Source organism: Xyrauchen texanus, chromosome 37 (genome assembly GCF_025860055.1).
Source record: "Xyrauchen texanus isolate HMW12.3.18 chromosome 37, RBS_HiC_50CHRs, whole genome shotgun sequence".
Lineage (NCBI taxonomy): Eukaryota > Metazoa > Chordata > Actinopteri > Cypriniformes > Catostomidae > Xyrauchen > Xyrauchen texanus.
In genome coordinates, this window is record NC_068312.1 from 39,604,340 (window position 1) to 39,622,514 (window position 18,175).

The 18,175-nt window shown below is 38.0% G+C and overlaps 1 protein-coding gene across 1 annotated transcript in view; it reads left to right on the forward strand.

Annotated features, from left to right (window-relative positions):
• sema6a (sema domain, transmembrane domain (TM), and cytoplasmic domain, (semaphorin) 6A) overlaps positions 1 to 18,175 on the forward strand; it is a 106,527-nt gene that overhangs the window by 70,883 nt on the left and 17,469 nt on the right. Inside the window, 3 exon segments of the mRNA XM_052107819.1 lie at positions 1,052 to 1,110; positions 1,514 to 1,534; positions 2,692 to 2,739. Coding sequence (XP_051963779.1) covers positions 1,052 to 1,110; positions 1,514 to 1,534; positions 2,692 to 2,739 — 128 coding nt within the window.

The window sequence follows — 18,175 nt, forward strand, 5'->3', positions numbered from 1 at the left end:
TCTCACAGTTCACACGAGCCACGTGATGATGTCACTGTACCCAGCATGCTTTGTGTTTGTGGATTCTCATGTGGAAAGAGAGTTTGACCGTATATATATATACAGTATATATTTATATATATTTACCCTAACTCTATGTGTTGCTATATATCTCATCCGTGTTTGGGTTAAGCAGCTCACTTACCTGCCTTCAATAAATCAATCCGAACTGTTGGGCGAATGTTACATCACCTAATTAATATTCATGAGCGGACCTGATGATGTTTGTAACGTGTTGTGATCGTCAGACGTGATCTGGTTGAGTTTTCCACTTTGTTCAGAGTTCCCGTCGGGTCACTCGCGCTCTGCAATATTACTAAAGTGACTTACTGAAGGATTATGGGATATGATCTGTGTGGTTTGTGGCCGCAATTGAAAGGCTTTTGGGTCCCGGCGTTTCATGAAGAGCTTTTCTATTAAATGTGCCCAAGAGAGAAAGAGCTGTCTCACACATCTGTCTCATATTTCTGTCTGTCTCTCTGAGTGTTGAGGACGCTGGTGTCTCTACCAGACATCCTGACTCGATTGGTGACTTTTGAGGGGCCGTTTGTGTTGTTGCACCTGTGGGGTGTTTCAGAAAGATCATGTGTGTTATATGTTGTGTTAGTGTTCAGCAGCATTTGTGAAGAAACTGAATTCAGTCTTGATGAAAACATGTCTGTTGAAAGTCCAACTTTTTGTTTTTTTTACATGTGTTTGTGTGTGTGTGTTTGTTTGTGTGTGTGTGCGTGTGTGTTTGTTTGTGTGTGTCTGTGTGTGCGTGTGTGTGTGTGTGTGCGTGTGTGTTTGTTTGTGTGTGTCTGTGTGTGTGTGTGTGTGTGGGGGTGTGTGTCTGTGTGTGCCTGTGTGTGTGTGTGCGTGTGTGTGTGGGGGTGTGTGTCTGTGTGTGTGTGTGCCTGTGTGTGTGTGTGTGTGTGTGTCGTGTGTCTGTGTGCGTGCGTGTGTCTGTGCGTGTGTGTGCGTGTGTGTGTGTGTGTGTGTGTGTGTGTGTGTGTGTGTGTGTGTTGTGCAGATGGTCTTTCGAGCAGGACGTGGAACAGGGCAACACAGATGGACTGGGTGACTGCCAAAGTAAGCAGAACCAGTTTACTGAGATCTGGACACACTTCACATACACAGCTGCACACACACACACACACACACATGAACTATTGTATAAAGAGAATTATAATGAACCCTAAAAGGAAACTTTAGAAAATATACTTTATAAAACATCAAAAGGGAGGTTTCTGTCAGATTAAGAACAAATGTTAAAAAAAAATAATAATAGAAACGTTGCATGTGCAAGTGTTAATATATATATATAACATTAATGTAACGAGTAACTCTTCATTGAAGTGTAACTCAAGATCTTATTGTCACGTTATAAATGAGCTGCTGCTGCTTTTAAAATGGATGAATTCAGTCACTAAATGATTCTTGTGAGACTGAATCACATTTCAACCAATTAACACATTTTTTCATTTTGGTTTAGATTCCTTCGTGGCGCTCAACGGTGAGTAAAAACACACAGTGATCATCTTAAATTTAAAATCATCTTTCTCTCATTTTCACCTTCATGATCTGTCAATGAACCATTCATATCTGTGATTCACTTCTGTGATTCATATCTGTGATTCAATTAATTGATTCACTTCTGTGATTCACTTCTGTGTGATTCACTTCTGTGATTCTTATCTGTGATTCACTTCTGTGATTCATATCTGTGATTCAATTAATTGATTCACTTCTGTGATTCACTTCTGTGATTCATATCTGTGATTCAATTAATTGATTCACTTCTGTGATTCATATCTGTGATTCACTTCTGTGATTCATATCTGTGATTCACTTCTGTGATTCAATTAATTGATTCACTTCTGTGATTCAATTAATTGATTCACTTCTGTGATTCATATTTGTGCTTCATATCTGTGATTCATATCTGTGATTCACATCTGTGATTCATATCTGTGATTCAATTCTGTTATTCACTTCTGTGATTCACATCTTTGATTCACTTCTGTGATTCATATCTGTGATTCAATTAATTGATTCACTTCTGTGATTCATATCTGTGATTCAATTAATTGATTCACTTCTGTGATTTTCACCTTCATGATCTGTCAATGAACCATTCATATCTGTGATTCACTTCTGTGATTCATATCTGTGATTCAATTCATTGATTAATTTATTTGATTCATATCTGTGATTCATATCTGTGATTCAGTTAATTGATTCACTTCTGTGATTCATATCTGTGATTCACTTCTGTGATTCAATTAATTGATTCACATCTGTGATTCACTTCTGTGATTCACTTCTGTGCTTCATATCTGTGATTCAATTAATTGATTCACTTCTGTGATTCATATCTGTGATTCACTTCTGTGATTCACTTCTGTGCTTCATATCTGTGATTCAATTAATTGATTCACTTCTGTGATTCATATCTGTGATTCACTTCTGTGATTCACTTCTGTGATTCATATCTGTGATTCACTTCTGTGATTCAATTAATTGATTCACTTCTGTGATTCATATCTGTGATTCACTTCTGTGATTCATATCTGTGATTCAATTCATTGATTAATTTATTTGATTCATTTCTGTGATTCACTTCTGTGATTCATATCTGTGATTCATTTGTTTTATTGGTTTGTCTTGTAGACCGTCAGTCCAGTCATCAGGCCAATATTACCCACAATGCACCACGCGGTCAGTTTCATATATGTGTCAGTGTTTCAGTAGATTTAGATCACATCCACACTAAAGCGTTACTGTCTCCTCGGGATGAATCGCTGTTGTTGGATTCCTCATTTGTATAATAGAGTTTGCTAAATGAATAAAAGTAAATACATTGAAAACTCTATTTTCAGTAATGTTTTAGTGTGGATGTGGCATTAGTTTCTGCTTCAGCGTCCCGCTCGATTCTGACTCAACATCTGCTGACAGAGCAATGCATTGTGGGTCAGAATCAGTCATGTGTAAATGATAGAGTGCGTTTATAGAGAATAAACACTCACATCCTCCCAAGACCAGCAGAAATTATTCATGAAATACAATCTCACACACACACAGTATGATTGACATGATTGCCATGACAACAGCAGGAATATTCAGCTCCTCTGATTGGCTGAAGGAGTGTTTGTGACCTGCATATTTCATCTGATTATCAGTGTTATATTCACATCAAAAGCAAGCTGGTCAAAAACATCTTAGACCGGTTTAAGCTGGTTTGTGTTCCTCTTGAGCTTCAGTGGTCTGGATCAGATCTTCCTCCTGCGGTGTTTGACTAGTTAAAGGTAATTTAGAGATGAGTTGTTCTCTGTGTCTCTTTCCTCCGGCACTGTCAAATTAATGATCAAACAACGCTGTCACGCTAATCTCAGCGCTCACGGCGCTTTCTTAAATAAATCATGTTAATGATTCAATCGTCGTGAGAGAAGAGGACTGTTGATTAAGAGACGAGCTGTTAATTACATCAAGAGTTTGTGTTTATCGTCTGTACAGTTGTTGGTCTGTGATGATAATTCTCCTGTTATTAATTACTGAAAATAATAATCATTAATATGTTAATAACTACTGTACATTGCATATAAGTGATATGAATGACTCTTAAGCTGCGTTCACACTGCTAGTGACTTTGTCGCTGCAGGTCGCCAGTGGCTAGCGGTGAAGTCGCTAGTGGGCGTTCCCACTACTGGTTGCCTAGTAACGTTTATAAATGACATTCACGGATGCCACTCCATTGCTGTTGACAGCGAATCGCTTTTCTTGGCGCTAAAAACAAACATTTTGGAGAGAAAAGACTAAATATAAATGGAATCAGTGCATAAAATGCTTTATAGCAAAGATGAGCGAGAAACAAGGCGTGCTGTTTGCCATAGCGGCGGTTTATCTGCGGCGAAAACGCAAACGCCGGTCTGTCTGGGTCCACAAAACCATTCAATCTCATACTCCTGGTGCAGGAGCTGCGGCTGGATATACCATATCCATATCATAGAGCACTGGAACATTGCTAACAGCAAGAATTAGCCTTTCATCCATCTTTCCGTTACAGCAGGAGCTGAGACAGAGAGAGACAGAGAGACAGAGAGAGACAGAGAGAGACAGAGAGAGAGAGAGAGAGAGAGAGAGAGAGAGAGAGAGAGAGAGAGAGAGAGAGAGAGAGAGAGAGAGACAGAGAGAGAGACAGAGAGAGAGAGAGAGAGAGAGACAGAGAGAGACAGAGACAGAGAGAGACAGAGAGACAGAGAGAGAGAGAGACAGAGAGAGACAGAGAGAGAGAGACAGAGAGAGAGAGAGACAGAGAGAGAGAGAGAGAGAGAGAGAGAGAGACAGAGAGAGAGAGAGACAGAGAGAGAGAGAGAGAGACAGAGAGAGACAGAGAGAGACAGAGAGAGAGAGAGACAGAGAGAGAGACAGAGAGAGAGAGAGAGAGACAGAGAGAGACAGAGAGAGAGAGAGAGAGAGAGAGACTTTTAAGCTCCTTTTATTTAAAAAGACAATAAATATTACACTACACAAGAAAGCATTAAAAAAAGATCCTACCTACATATACAAAAATAGGTTTTTTACTCACATTAAAATTAATTTTAATTCATAACATTATATCATAACCTCTCTCTTCACTTGGTTGACATAAAATACCTTTAGTACCCCACAAAGAAAAAAAAGAGTCAGTATCATTTACGAGTTCATAAAACAAAATTAACCTACTTTTTACGTATGTAAAGGATCAACTCCTCCATTAAGAAGTGTTTTATTCTTCCTTGTCAGCCAAATTGCCATTTTAGCCTTACCAAACAAGAAATTAATCAAAACTGTTTTTGTCCTGTTTGAGGCACTATATTTTGGTCCAAAAACAAAAAGACCATTTGTAAAGTGAAAACCAAAACTATGACTCAATTCTCCTAATACACCAAACATGTCTTTTAGCCTTGAACAACCAATAAAAATATGAAAAACAGTTTCTGAAATTCCACAAAAAGAACACTCTTCCTCTTGCAACGGATTCAAATGTGCCTTATATCGATTTGATGCTATTATCCAATGTGAAATTCGCCATTGGAAATCTCCATTCCGTTTTTCAATTGGTTTCTTATATAAGGACCTCCAACTTCCTTTTGGGGAAATACCAGACTCAACAAAATCAGTCCACTTAGTTTCTGGAAGTTCTTTTAACGCTCTTAAATTGAGATATTTTACACAAACACAATAAAGAGCTTTCTTAGAAGTAATATTAAAAAGACCAAGTTCAGGCATCCTGAAAGAGAGCAGACTTCCTTCAAACTCCTGCCACTCTCCTACATCCACAGCCGCACTGATCTTGGGAAATACATTCTCCGATTTTTCAACTTCTAGTGGCAGAACAGGAAAAGAGACTTGAATTTCAGCTAAGAGTTTTTGCACAGTTCGAACAGAACGAGTACCAGTCTCTGAGGCCAGTTTGTCTGCAGTAATCACTGGTCATTTGACCTAAGATGGCAGATCTTATAGATTCCTGCTCTCACCAAGCTTGTGCTTATCTGTGATTCCAATATTGCACTGGGTATGTGAGAATTAAAGATTAAGGGTTCTTCAAGATCCCAAAGACTCTGTGTTTCAAAAACCTGCCTTTTAACAATAAAAATCTGCCATGCATTTAATACGGAGGCATAAAAAGATGGGAGCCCACTAAGATCCATCTCCTTTAAATTCATTAAAAAGAGATGTCTGTCCAACTTCAGCAGTCCCACTCGATTCAATAAGGCACAAGCCACTCTTATCCAGTTCTGAGACTGATGGTGAAGCAGTCTAAAAGCAGCCACTTTAGACTTAATGTCCATAAGACCTTGACCTCCTTCACGTACCTGCAGATACAAAATTGACTCTCGTAGCCAATGTTGTCCAGACCAGAAAAAATGTACAAACAATTTTTGGACTCCTCCAATAAAATCTTCTGGTGGATTCAATACAATGAATCTATGCCATAGGATAGAGGCGGCAAGATTATTTATCACCAGCACTCTTCCCCTATAGGACAGTTGAGGCAAAATCCAGTTCCATTTTGACAATCTGGCACATATTTTGTCCTTCACACCCTCCCAATTTTTTATTTGGTAGTTTTCAGAACCCATAAAAATTCCTAAAAACTTGAAACCAACTTTTTCCCACTTAACATTTTCAGGGATAGCTGGTAAAGGCATTGCTGTTTTCTCATGACACCAAAACGCTTCTGTTTTACCCCAGTTAAGTTTTGCAGATGATGCTCTCTCATACAATCCAATACTGTAATTAATAATATCAATATCTTTTTGTTCTTTCACAATTACAGTAATGTCATCCGCATACGCAGTCAGTTTAACAGAATGAAGATCATCACCAATACTTAAACCAGACAGTTTTTTTCTTAGTAGACATAAAAGTGGTTCCACTGCTAAAGCATATAGCTGACCTGACAGTGGACACCCCTGCCTGATACCCTTCTGTGTTCTTATTGGTTGACTTAATCCACCACCAATCTTTAAAATAGAAGATACATTCATATACAAGAGTTTGATCCAAGAAATAAAACCATTTCCAAACCCAAACGCAAGCATTGTCTCAGACAGAAAACCATGGTCAACTCTATCAAAGGCTTTTTCCTGATCCAGGAACAAAAAACCTATATCTACTTCATAAAGTTTAGAGTAGTCCAAAATATCTCTGATCAGAAAAATATTGTCATGTATTGTTTCTTCCTGGAATACAATAAGACTGGTCTCAATGTATTATATCACCCAAAACAGATTTCATCCCATTGGCCAATAACTGAGCTATTAGCTTATAATCAGAAGTCAGAATTGATACAGGCCTCCAGTTTTTTAGGAAACTCAAGTCTCCTTTCTTAGGTATCAGTGCCAACACTGCCCTTTGACAACTTATGGGAAGTAGTTTATCTTTAAAACATTCTTGAACCACCTCATAGAAGTCTCTTCCGATGATCTTCCAAAACGCTTTATAAAAGTCCACCGGCAGTCCATCAATCCCAGGTGCACGGCCAGCATTCATCTGTATTACTGCATCAGTTAACTCCTTAAACGAAACAGCACTGTCCAGAGTCCGACTCTGCTCTTTAGTGATGGTAGGAAGCTTGTGAAATGCATCCAGTATCAGTGTCCTCCTTTTTATATAGTTCTGAATAGAAATCCACTGCAATCTTTCACATTTTTCTTGAATCAAAAGTCTTCAGTCCATCTGGTGTTGTTAAACAGTGCATTTCATTTTGTTTCTTTAAGACCTTTTCCAAATTAAAAAAAATAAGCAGTGGGAGAATCCATGTCATGTACAGACATAAACCGCGACCTTATTAGGGCACCTTTAGCCCGCACTTGCAATAAAGATTCAAGATCTTGTTTCTTTTCAGATAACTTTCCATTTAATGATGAATCTGAATGTTGAATCATTCCAGATGTTATCTGAAAAATCTCTTGCTCTATTTCAGCTGTTTGTTGTTTAATTTTTCTAGTAGACAAAAAACTTTTATTTGGGTCTTTCCTATTTCCCACCACTGTTTCAAACTTTCAAAATCATCCTTTGGGAAACCCACTCACTCCAAAACGATTCAAAATTTCCTAAAAAGTCTTTTTCTTTTAACAATGCTACATTAAACTTCCAATAAGGACTTTTACATTTTTGATTTGTCAAGGCAATATTCGCTGTAATAAAATGATGGTCTGATACACAACATGGGAAAATGTTACACTCCATTAATCGATTATTTTCTGCACGCTTGATATAGAGCCGGTCAAGCCTAGCTGCACTAATCCTCCCTTGTGAAACTCTTGTCCATGTATATTGTTTTACAGCATTATTCTTTTCTCTCCACACGTCTATAAAATCATGTTGAACAATAATACTTTTTAAGAAAGAAGCTGATACAGAATCTGGTTCCTCGTTATTTCTGTCTAAAAGAAAATTAAGCGTATAGTTCCAATCACCACGACAACTATAAACTCATCCAGGGTAAAACTTTTTAAAATATCTCCCAACTTTCTAAATAACATCTGTGCCTCTATTTGGAGCATAAATATTTATAAAAACAAATACTTGATTATGAATTTCAGCTTTCACAATCAAAAGACGTCCTTTCTCCAATTCTATTTTTGATCAAATATTAACATGAAGATTAGCTGAAAATAGGATAGCGACTCCAGCACTGATATTTGTGCCATGGCTTAAACAACTTTTCCCTTCCCACCACAACTTCAACTCAGATTCATTATTGGAGTCACGATGCGTTTCTTGTAAAAATATTACATTATTGTCTTTAAGCCTCAGAAATTCAGACAGTAAAGCTCTTTTTCCCCTCAGGCCATTAACATTTAAAGATCCCGCTCTTAGTATCTGCATTATAGGGGAGAGAAAAGAAACAGCAGAGAAACAAATAATAAATTAAAAATAGATCCCACACCCATGTGCTTTTATTTTTTTCCTTTTGACATTTTTGCCTGATCATTTTGAGCTTTACGTGCATAAACATACATTTTTTCAGCCTAAATCTTTTTTGTTTCGAAATCACATCGTAACCAACACTCTTCTGAGCAATCATTACCGATTTAATACATTTATCACAATCAGAAAAGTATTTAGCAACATCAACTTTTTTCCCTTTAGTTTGATCCAGAAATTCATTTAATTCTTCCACAGAATAAACGTCATTCCTCGACTGACTGTAATCAAACGCCCACACCTCCGAGCCGCTCTCACGTTCCTCCATCTGAGCCTCGTCGCTATCTTCATCTCCTCTCACAGCAGACTGCAAACCGCTCTCATCCTCAACACCAGTACAAAGTTCATGTCCTTTACAGAATCAACTACATCTTTCGGAACATTTAGGCCTCCTTTGTTTTCACCATCTTGTTTAGATAAATTAAAATCACTCACCTCAGATTTTGAACTCTGTTCCGAAGCGTTTTGCTCAGTTGAGGACTTAATATGGCGTTTATTATTGGACAAAACAGCGCAAGCGCAAAAACACCGCGCGCAAGTGAGTTTCAACAGTGTGAGCACATGACACAGCTCGCACGTAAAATTTAAACCTGCAGAACTTGGAAATCACAAACTGGAGCACAAAAAATATGATTGTGCACACAAATTAACAAGTCCCACACACGCGCGATCTGTACACACACGCGCGAGTTATTTTCTGCACACAAGTCGGTTTTGACACTCAGGGGCGGAGCCCAATCCTTTCTGTTAACAAATGCTATTGGCTGCTGACCAAATACTGTATTGATTGGCTGCATCTCTTCGAATCTCTCGTGATTGGCTGTTGTTGGACGAGAACAGACAGAAAGCGGGAACTTTTTATTTTTGACAAGAAAAAACATACAAAACTCTCTTAGTGGAGAAATAAGAAATATACATCAATTGGAACAATACTGTCAGTGTAAATGAAAGAAAAGTGTCCCCTACACAATACTGAACAACACAAAGCAAACAACAAGGGGGTATTGGTTTAAAAAAAAAAAAGAAGTCTTGAGATCAAAAGGCTTGAGAAAAAATGTAAATATTAAAGAACATTTTTAAATAAAAGCATCCTTTAGACGTAGCATACAAGTGGATATTTATCGAAACAATTTATCTATCACATAGAGTAAGTATGATTTCAACCATTTACACGTAAATGCCCCAAAAATGTATGACTAAGTAAAGAGGTTATGGTTTCTTTCTAAATTCCTCCTTAATTTCTTTTAGCTGTAAGATGTTTTGTGCGTTATATGTGTGTGTGTGTGTGTGTGTGTGTGAGTGTGTGTGTGAGTGAGTGTGTGTGTGAGTGAGTGTGTGTGTGAGTGAGTGTGTGTGTGAGTGTGTGTTTTCTGTCTTTGATAATAACTGAAGATAGGTGGAAATGTAGAATGCAGCAAGGCGTTTAGTGAACCTGTTTAGAGGTACCCCATCTATCCATATCTATCCATCTAACGTTAATGTTGAAGGGAAAGTTAGTGTTTCACAAAATGGTAAGTGTAGATATCTAGATGCCAGATAGTTCCCAGCTTGTTTGTGTGGTACTGCAAGGGCCATCCGCTACTCATCAGCCTCATTAATTCATTATATAGATGAAATGCAGCTCAGAGAGGAAGCCAGTCAGTCTTGGGGCTGGGAAAGCAGAGCAGGTGCAGCAGAATAAGGCCAGGTTAGGAGTGTACATAAAATATAATATTATTACAGGAATGTCTCTCTGAAATGTTTGATTCTGATTTGTCAGTTAGAACATTATATGACCGATAATGATCGTCGTCAGTAGCAAGGCTTTATACTGACCGCACATCCGGGCCTTCTTTCATGTCTCTTATCACACTTCAGATGGACGCGCTCTTGTGTTATTCAAACACAGCTAGTGTCATCTTGCCTCTCATATACCGACTGATGTCACATGTTGTAGCGTCTAGCCTCGGTTTGAGACCGCGGTTCCAATCCTGTTCGGAGCATAATTTTCTTGTTTATCATGTGTTGTTTTCGCTAAGGATAACCAATAAGCATTAGCATAAAATGTATGTGTGACTTGTTTTGTGATATTAGTTTGTAGTAAATATACACTTTGAGGGTAGCAAAGATGTGCCAGAATCAGGCATGGAAACTGGGAACAATTAATCAGTCACTTTACTTTAGAGAAAGTTAAAAGTGAAACATTGTTTATCCTAATGATCCTAATGAAAGGATTTTTGACCCTAACCCTAACATGGAGAATTATATACAGTTCGATGCCATAGTGTGTCAATGAACTAAAGTCATTCATGTATTGCTTTAACTTAGGATCTTATACATCATTTTGACTATTTATGTCAAAAATATAAATTATTTATATTAAAAAAAAATTTTTACTTCACTTTACTCACTATAATATAACTCTTTTGTGATGACTTTATGGTAATGTACATGATAGATCTAAGGGCAATCCCACTGATCTGCTCTTCTTCAGTGGTATTGGTCTACAGTTTGACATATGTAGCACTTGATAAATTAGTTGTTTGAAGCTGATTTGCAATAAGTTATGTGCTGTATCTGTTGCATCACAGATGATTCAGGGAGGAGAGAGGATGTTGAGGATAGTACTAGAGTGGAAGATTTAGGAACTGTAGAAACAGGCCCAGCCAGAGCAAAACTCAAAGAATACCCTCTCACCAGCTCTGGACTACAGGGAAGTGGTTGCTAGTGTGAAAATAAAATGGTCTGGGCTAATCCTCGGATGTCCTTCAATGCTGGAAACACCTCTGACCCTTACCAACTTTACCAAATATAGTTATTAATGATTGTACTTTAGTTGACAAAAAAATGTAATAATAAATATAAACTGTAAACCCAGATTTTGTCGAGCGATCATTACTTATTCTTTTATGTTTAGTAAAAACCTGCTATCATTACTAAACAACATTAGCTGTTTGTACTTTTTAGCTGAAAGATTAATTGCACTAATCAGGTTTAGCAGAGATAACTTGGTATGTTTAGTTTCATAAGGAAGGGGAGGGGGCTAATTCAAAAACCTGCCTGGTCACGTGAAAAGACCCGCGTCGGTCACGTGCGTCCAAGGGGATCTACATCTACACCTGGCGGGACAAGCACAAGCCTCGACAGCAGACGAGACCCTGACTAGGAAGCAGCCTTACTCCAAGTGGAATGGTTAGTATGTAAAATAACTAAGTTATCTTTGTGGGAATTTTAATACCCAAAAACTTGCAGATAAATTGATGACGCAGCTTTTTTTCCGTCTAATGTTAACGTTAACCTGTGCATGGTGTTAATACATGCTTATTGCTAGTAACACTACTCAAAAAAGTGTCAGCTTAAAGTTAGCTTAATGTTAACAGTCTGAGGACGGCTCACATACCGGACAGTTTTCTCGACTGTATCATTTATATAAATGTCATTTTTTTGCAATAGAAATGCGATTCAACCATTTTTGTAAAACAACTTCAACATGGATTTTTGGATGTTGTAGTTTAAATCCATGTTGCTTTCCGTAACGTTTTAGTTCATCAATAAGGAATAATGCCACTTCCAATAGGTCCATCTCATTCTTTCGTCTGTATATTACAGTCTCAGATGTTTAAGATGCCGAATACTCAGTGTTCGCATACTAATAATAATCCTGTCGACATGGCTCAATGCTAATAAAATGTCTTTGTGACTTAAACCGAGGAGAAAGTTCAGTTAAATATGCCATGACTTTTCAGAGTTCATTTAGGCCTAGACTATAACGTCACTTACAAAATATGTCGTTTAAACGACATAACATCTCGTTATTACCTGAAAAGATGTCGTTAAAACGACATAACATTTCGTTATTATGACATAATTGAGTGAAAACATAATATGTAGTGGCACACTTACACACTGCCTGCTAGAAATAGAACCGACGCCTATTTTTCACACGACAGGCAAAAGCGTGTTGGAAGCGTTTCTAGGCAAAATAGAAAATGAAAAGATGTTTATGTCATTTTGACACAAATACATAATACTAAATGGCATATTGATGTTTGAAATTCTCTAGGTTTTGACATAAATGCAGATATAAATGTAATTTAAAACAGTGACATTGCTAAAATGAGTCGTTGAGCTAAACGTTTTCTTGTTTTCTTTTTTTACAGATCCTTTTGGCGTTCGGATGCTGTGGCAGTGTAAGTACTGTGAGTTTGTGTGTGAGAAAAGGGGTTACCTTTTAAAACATTATCGGTTAAAACACGGAAACTATGATAGAACTGTCCCATTTCCCTGCTTACACCAACAATGTGTGTGCACATTCAACTCCATTAATGCACTTAAGGTCCACTTAGCAAAGATTCACCAGAAAATCCAGGGTGCACAACTGAGTGAAACCGCCCAAGTAACCTTTCACTGGCAGTCATGTGATTTTTTCTGCACCCTGTATGTTTAAGAAAGAGAACATAACATCTTTCTATTATTATATAATGTGTCTAGATGTATATTTCTCTTGTCCTGTTTAAGGAAATCATTGGTATTTTCAATTTGGGGCATGATGTTTTTCATCAACATTGCAAATCATATAAAAAGGACATTAATGGATGTTTTTCAGCACTACTTTGCATATGGCTTAGCTGCCTTGTATAGTTCAGTTGTTCTAAGTTCAGTTTTTTTGTTCTCTGTATTTTCCAGGTGTTCATGGAGTTCAGCAGGATTGTGGGCAAGAACCTCAAGCTGGAATTCTATGAGAGCATCGATCGGCACAGTCCTCGTCTCCTCGAGTTATTTCGATCCAAGAGAGGGAATGTTGGACAGTTGTTGACACAGATTTCACAACAGACCAATGTAAGTCCATACACATTCTGTACTTGCCGTTGTTTCTCTCAGGTTTTGTATAAACTTCATATCACAATGCTACTCTATTAGTTGTATAATTCAATCCAAACATTGCTTGTTTTTTTTTTTAAGCTTTATTTTTTTATAGATCATTATTTGTTTTTTATTTTAGCTAGCTAATTTGTGGTACTGTGTTTAATTCTCTAAAGACTACAGAGCCAACTGCGATCCGGACACAGGTGCTCAGAGGGCTTCCCATCATCCTTGGGGACAACCCCACAAACTTCTTCAAAGCAGGCTTTGTAAGTAAGCTCTTGCTTTCTTATCATTTTTATCATTATTTATGTTTCACCATGACACAGTTTTTTTTTTTTTCAAATGAGAAATATAATGTAATGATTGTGCTCTTCTGTTATTCTTTATTTAGGAATCAGATGATGATGATTATTTTCGTGACCTTGATGTTGGGATACTTCTTATTGAGCGTGAAGGTGCTGTGCTCACATCTTCCCAGCGTCTCAGTCCAGCCTCCTTGAAAATCATCATTGAGGGAGAAGTCGTGATGGACAATATTCAAGATCTGCCAAAAGCAATGTGCATTCTGTTTGGACTCATGTATGCACTCCATCTTAACTACCCCAAGACTATGAGGCTCACATTTCAGTTCATCCAACAGGTATTGCTCTTGTTAGGCCACACTGACCTAAAGCCAAAGCTACAGACTTTGAAAAATCAGCTTGCAATGTAAAGAGATGTCAAGTCTACTGTAAGAAGCTGTTGACTCCTTTTTTTTTTTTTGCCACACTAGTAAAATACTTTCTTACCTTTTGGGGTAAACCTTTTTATTTTCTGTAAAACAAGTGGACGAACAGACACACGTAAAATGCAGACACAAACAAACAACAGACACATTCAGCACCCACACACAAACAGCACTGACACATCTACACACACTTAAGTGCTGTAGGAAGCATGCTGTAGGATGTGACTTGTGTGAAAACTTGAGTTGTAGCAGAAAGACAAGACATTATTGTTTCAGTTCTTCACCAGTCTATGTAGATGGAATCAGATTGTGTTCTGATATGATAGTCTGTTGGTTCAAGCTCAGGCCTCTCTTCATTTAGGCAGATGAAACAGATCCTGTTTGTTTGCGTTTCTTGTACATTTGAGTGGGTGTTTCTGGTCAAATTTGTTTTGTTTATGGATTTACCACTTTAATCTCAGGAGACATCTATGTTTTTTTCTTGTAAATTTGTGACACATTCAACACCCAAACACAGACACGGACAACAAACACAGCAACACCCACACACAACACAGACACGGACAACACACACAAACACATACAACACCCACAAACACCCACACACACACAAACACATACAACACCCACACACACACAAACACATACAACACCCACAAACACCCACACACACACACAAACACATACAACAGCCACACACACACACAAACACATACAACAGCCACACACACACACAAACACATACAACAGCCACACACACACACAAACACATACAACAGCCACACACACACACAAACACATACAACAGCCACACACACAAACACATACAACACCCCCACACACACAAACACATACAACAGCCACACAAACACATACAACACCCCCACACACACACACACATACAACACCCCCACACACACACACACACACATACAACAGCCACACACACAAACACATACAACAGCCACATACACAAACACATACAACAGCCACACATACACAAACACATACAACACCCACACACACACACAAACACATACACAAACACATACAACAGCCACACATACACAAACACATACAACACCCCCACATACACAAACACATACAACAGCCACACATACACAAACACATACAACACCCCCACACACACAAACACATACAACAGCCACATACACAAACACATACAACACCCCCACATACACAAACACACATACAACACCCCCACACACACAAACACATACAACAGCCACATACACAAACACATACAACACCCCCACATACACAAACACATACAACACCCCCACATACACAAACACATACAACACCCACAAACACCCACACACACATACAACACCCCACACACACACACACACACATACAACAGCCACACACACACACACACATACAACACCCCCACATACACAAACACATACAACACCCACAAACACCCACACACACATACAACACCCCACACACACACACACACATACAACACCCCCACATACACAAACACATACAACACCCCCACACACACACACACATACAACAGCCACACATACACAAACACATACAACACCCCCACATACACAAACACATACAACAGCCACACATACACAAACACATACAACACCCCCACACACACAAACACATACAACAGCCACATACACAAACACATACAACACCCCCACATACACAAACACATACAACACCCCCACACACACACACACACATACAACACCCCCACATACACAAACACATACAACACCCCCACACACACACACACACATACAACAGCCACACACACACACACACATACAACACCCCCACACACACAAACACATACAACACCCCCACATACACAAACACATACAACACCCCCACACACACACACACACATACAACAGCCACACACAATTGTTTCAATGATTTTAAATGACTTTTTTCAAGATTATTCATGGATGTGTTGATGTTGACCTGATGTTAAGTTTGTCATAACAAGATTGGCTGTTTTGCCATTAAAAAAAATAAAATGCATGGAAGCATTAAGAAGTGTTTCTTTTTTTTTCCATACAATTTAATAAAAAAAAATCAAAAGCCAATTAAATTATAGGAAAATAGAGTAATTGTGTTAAATTATGAGTAGCAATAACAAGTCATAATAGCTAGTTTTATCTAATGATTTTGAGAACACACTACTATTAAATATAAATACTAAATTAAGGTTCCATGTTAATACAACTCAACATGTTTAGTTTTAGCTTGTGTAAAAACTAAAGTGGTGTAGGGCAACGGGTTTCCACGCAATTTGCGAGTTAAGTCAACTAATTCGGGTTAAGAGTGTATTAATGATGCTTTGAAATCGAAATAGTTTTTTGATTATAACAGAGGATTGTGTGTACAGATTCCGAATATGGCTGCATTGTCCATAGAAAAAAAACATTTTAAATTCATTAAATGGCCCATTTTCCCAAAAGTCAAAGTGACTCATTTTAAAATAATATATAAGATATATCCGGTTGCTGACTTTCTTAGAAAGAGATTCAAATTTGATGTAGACCCTTGTGTTTTTTGTGAGATGGCTGATGAGACTCTGGAACACATGTTTTTTCTTTGCCCCGTGTCCAACAGCTTTTGGTCCGAGCTACATCATTGGCTGTCACTTCAGATTGATAATATCCCTCTTCTCATCTTGCCACACATCCTCTTTATATGAATAATGTAGATTCATCAGTTTCAGATTTAGTCAGTATGATTATTCTTATGGGGAAATATCATATTCATTGCAGTAAGTGGAGATGTTCTAAGCCTTCCTTTGTTTGGTTTATAAATGATTTTTAAATAGTTTTTTACCTCACTGAAAAAGATCAAATCTAATAAAATGTGTAGAGACATATCTAGGAAATTACTTTTTTGACTAATCTCCCCTTGTGTGCCGCTCCAAATGGTATTTTTATTTTCTTTAGCCTTTTTGCTTTTGACTTGGGTATTTTGAAATAGCTCCCCCTCTTTGGTTTGTTTTTGTTGTTTTATGCTTGGGTTAATACTTTTGTATATTGACAACATTTGTATATACGCATGTATATTCTCTTTTCCCTACAAGAGTTTGTATGTTGATATTTTTGTTAATAAAAAAAAAATAAAAATAAAAAACATCCTTCCTACTTTCTGTCTGTTCTCGTCCAACAACAGCCAATCACGAGAGATTCGAAGAGATGCAGCCAATCAATACAGTATTTGGTCAGCAGCCAATAGCATTTGTTAACAGAAAGGATTGGGCCCCGCCCCTGAGTGTCAAAACCGACTTGTGTGCAGAAAATAACTCGCGCGTGTGTGTACAGATCGCGCGTGTGTGGGACTTGTTAATTTGTGTGCACAATCATATTTTTTGTGCTCGAGTTTGTGATTTCCAAGTTCTGCAGGTTTAAATTTTACGTGCGAGCTGTGTCATGTGCTCACACTGTTGAAATTCACTTGCGCGCGGTGTTTTTGCGCTTGCGCTGTTTTGTCCAACTTCTAACGCCATTACTTAACCTGGGTTGTTTGGCTGGGTCGAGGAATTCCACAGGTAGAAACAGGTGCTTCTATATCCTCACCTTGAGTATCCTGCCTCTTTTGTTTTTTGCTGGAATCATTGTTTCTTTTACAATTTTAAGTCTTTTTTCCTTATCACGATTTTCAGTGTTCTCAGTTCGATCTACGTGTTCTTCAATATTTCCGTCCTTCACTTCATTCTCCGTCTGTTTTTTATGCGGGCAAGTAAATCTCTTATGCCCCAAATCTCCGCAATCAAAACACCGCATACTTTCTGTTGTTGCGAATATCATGTACGAGCTATCTCCATGTTGTATGCGAAAAGAGATTTCCAAAGTCTTAGAGGGTGCATTTAAAAACATGTCTTCAAAAAGACAACACATGTTTCAAAGCAGCATTTTTGCATCCAAGTGGAACTACTTTGATGGAACTAGCAAACTTACCAAATCGACTAAGTTCTTTGATAATTCCTTCATCAGAAATGAAAGGAGGCACGTTTGAAATCGTCACTTTAGTAGCAGGTGCGCGCAACGGCGTTACCTGCACCAACGTGTCAGACACGACAATTCCGTTTCC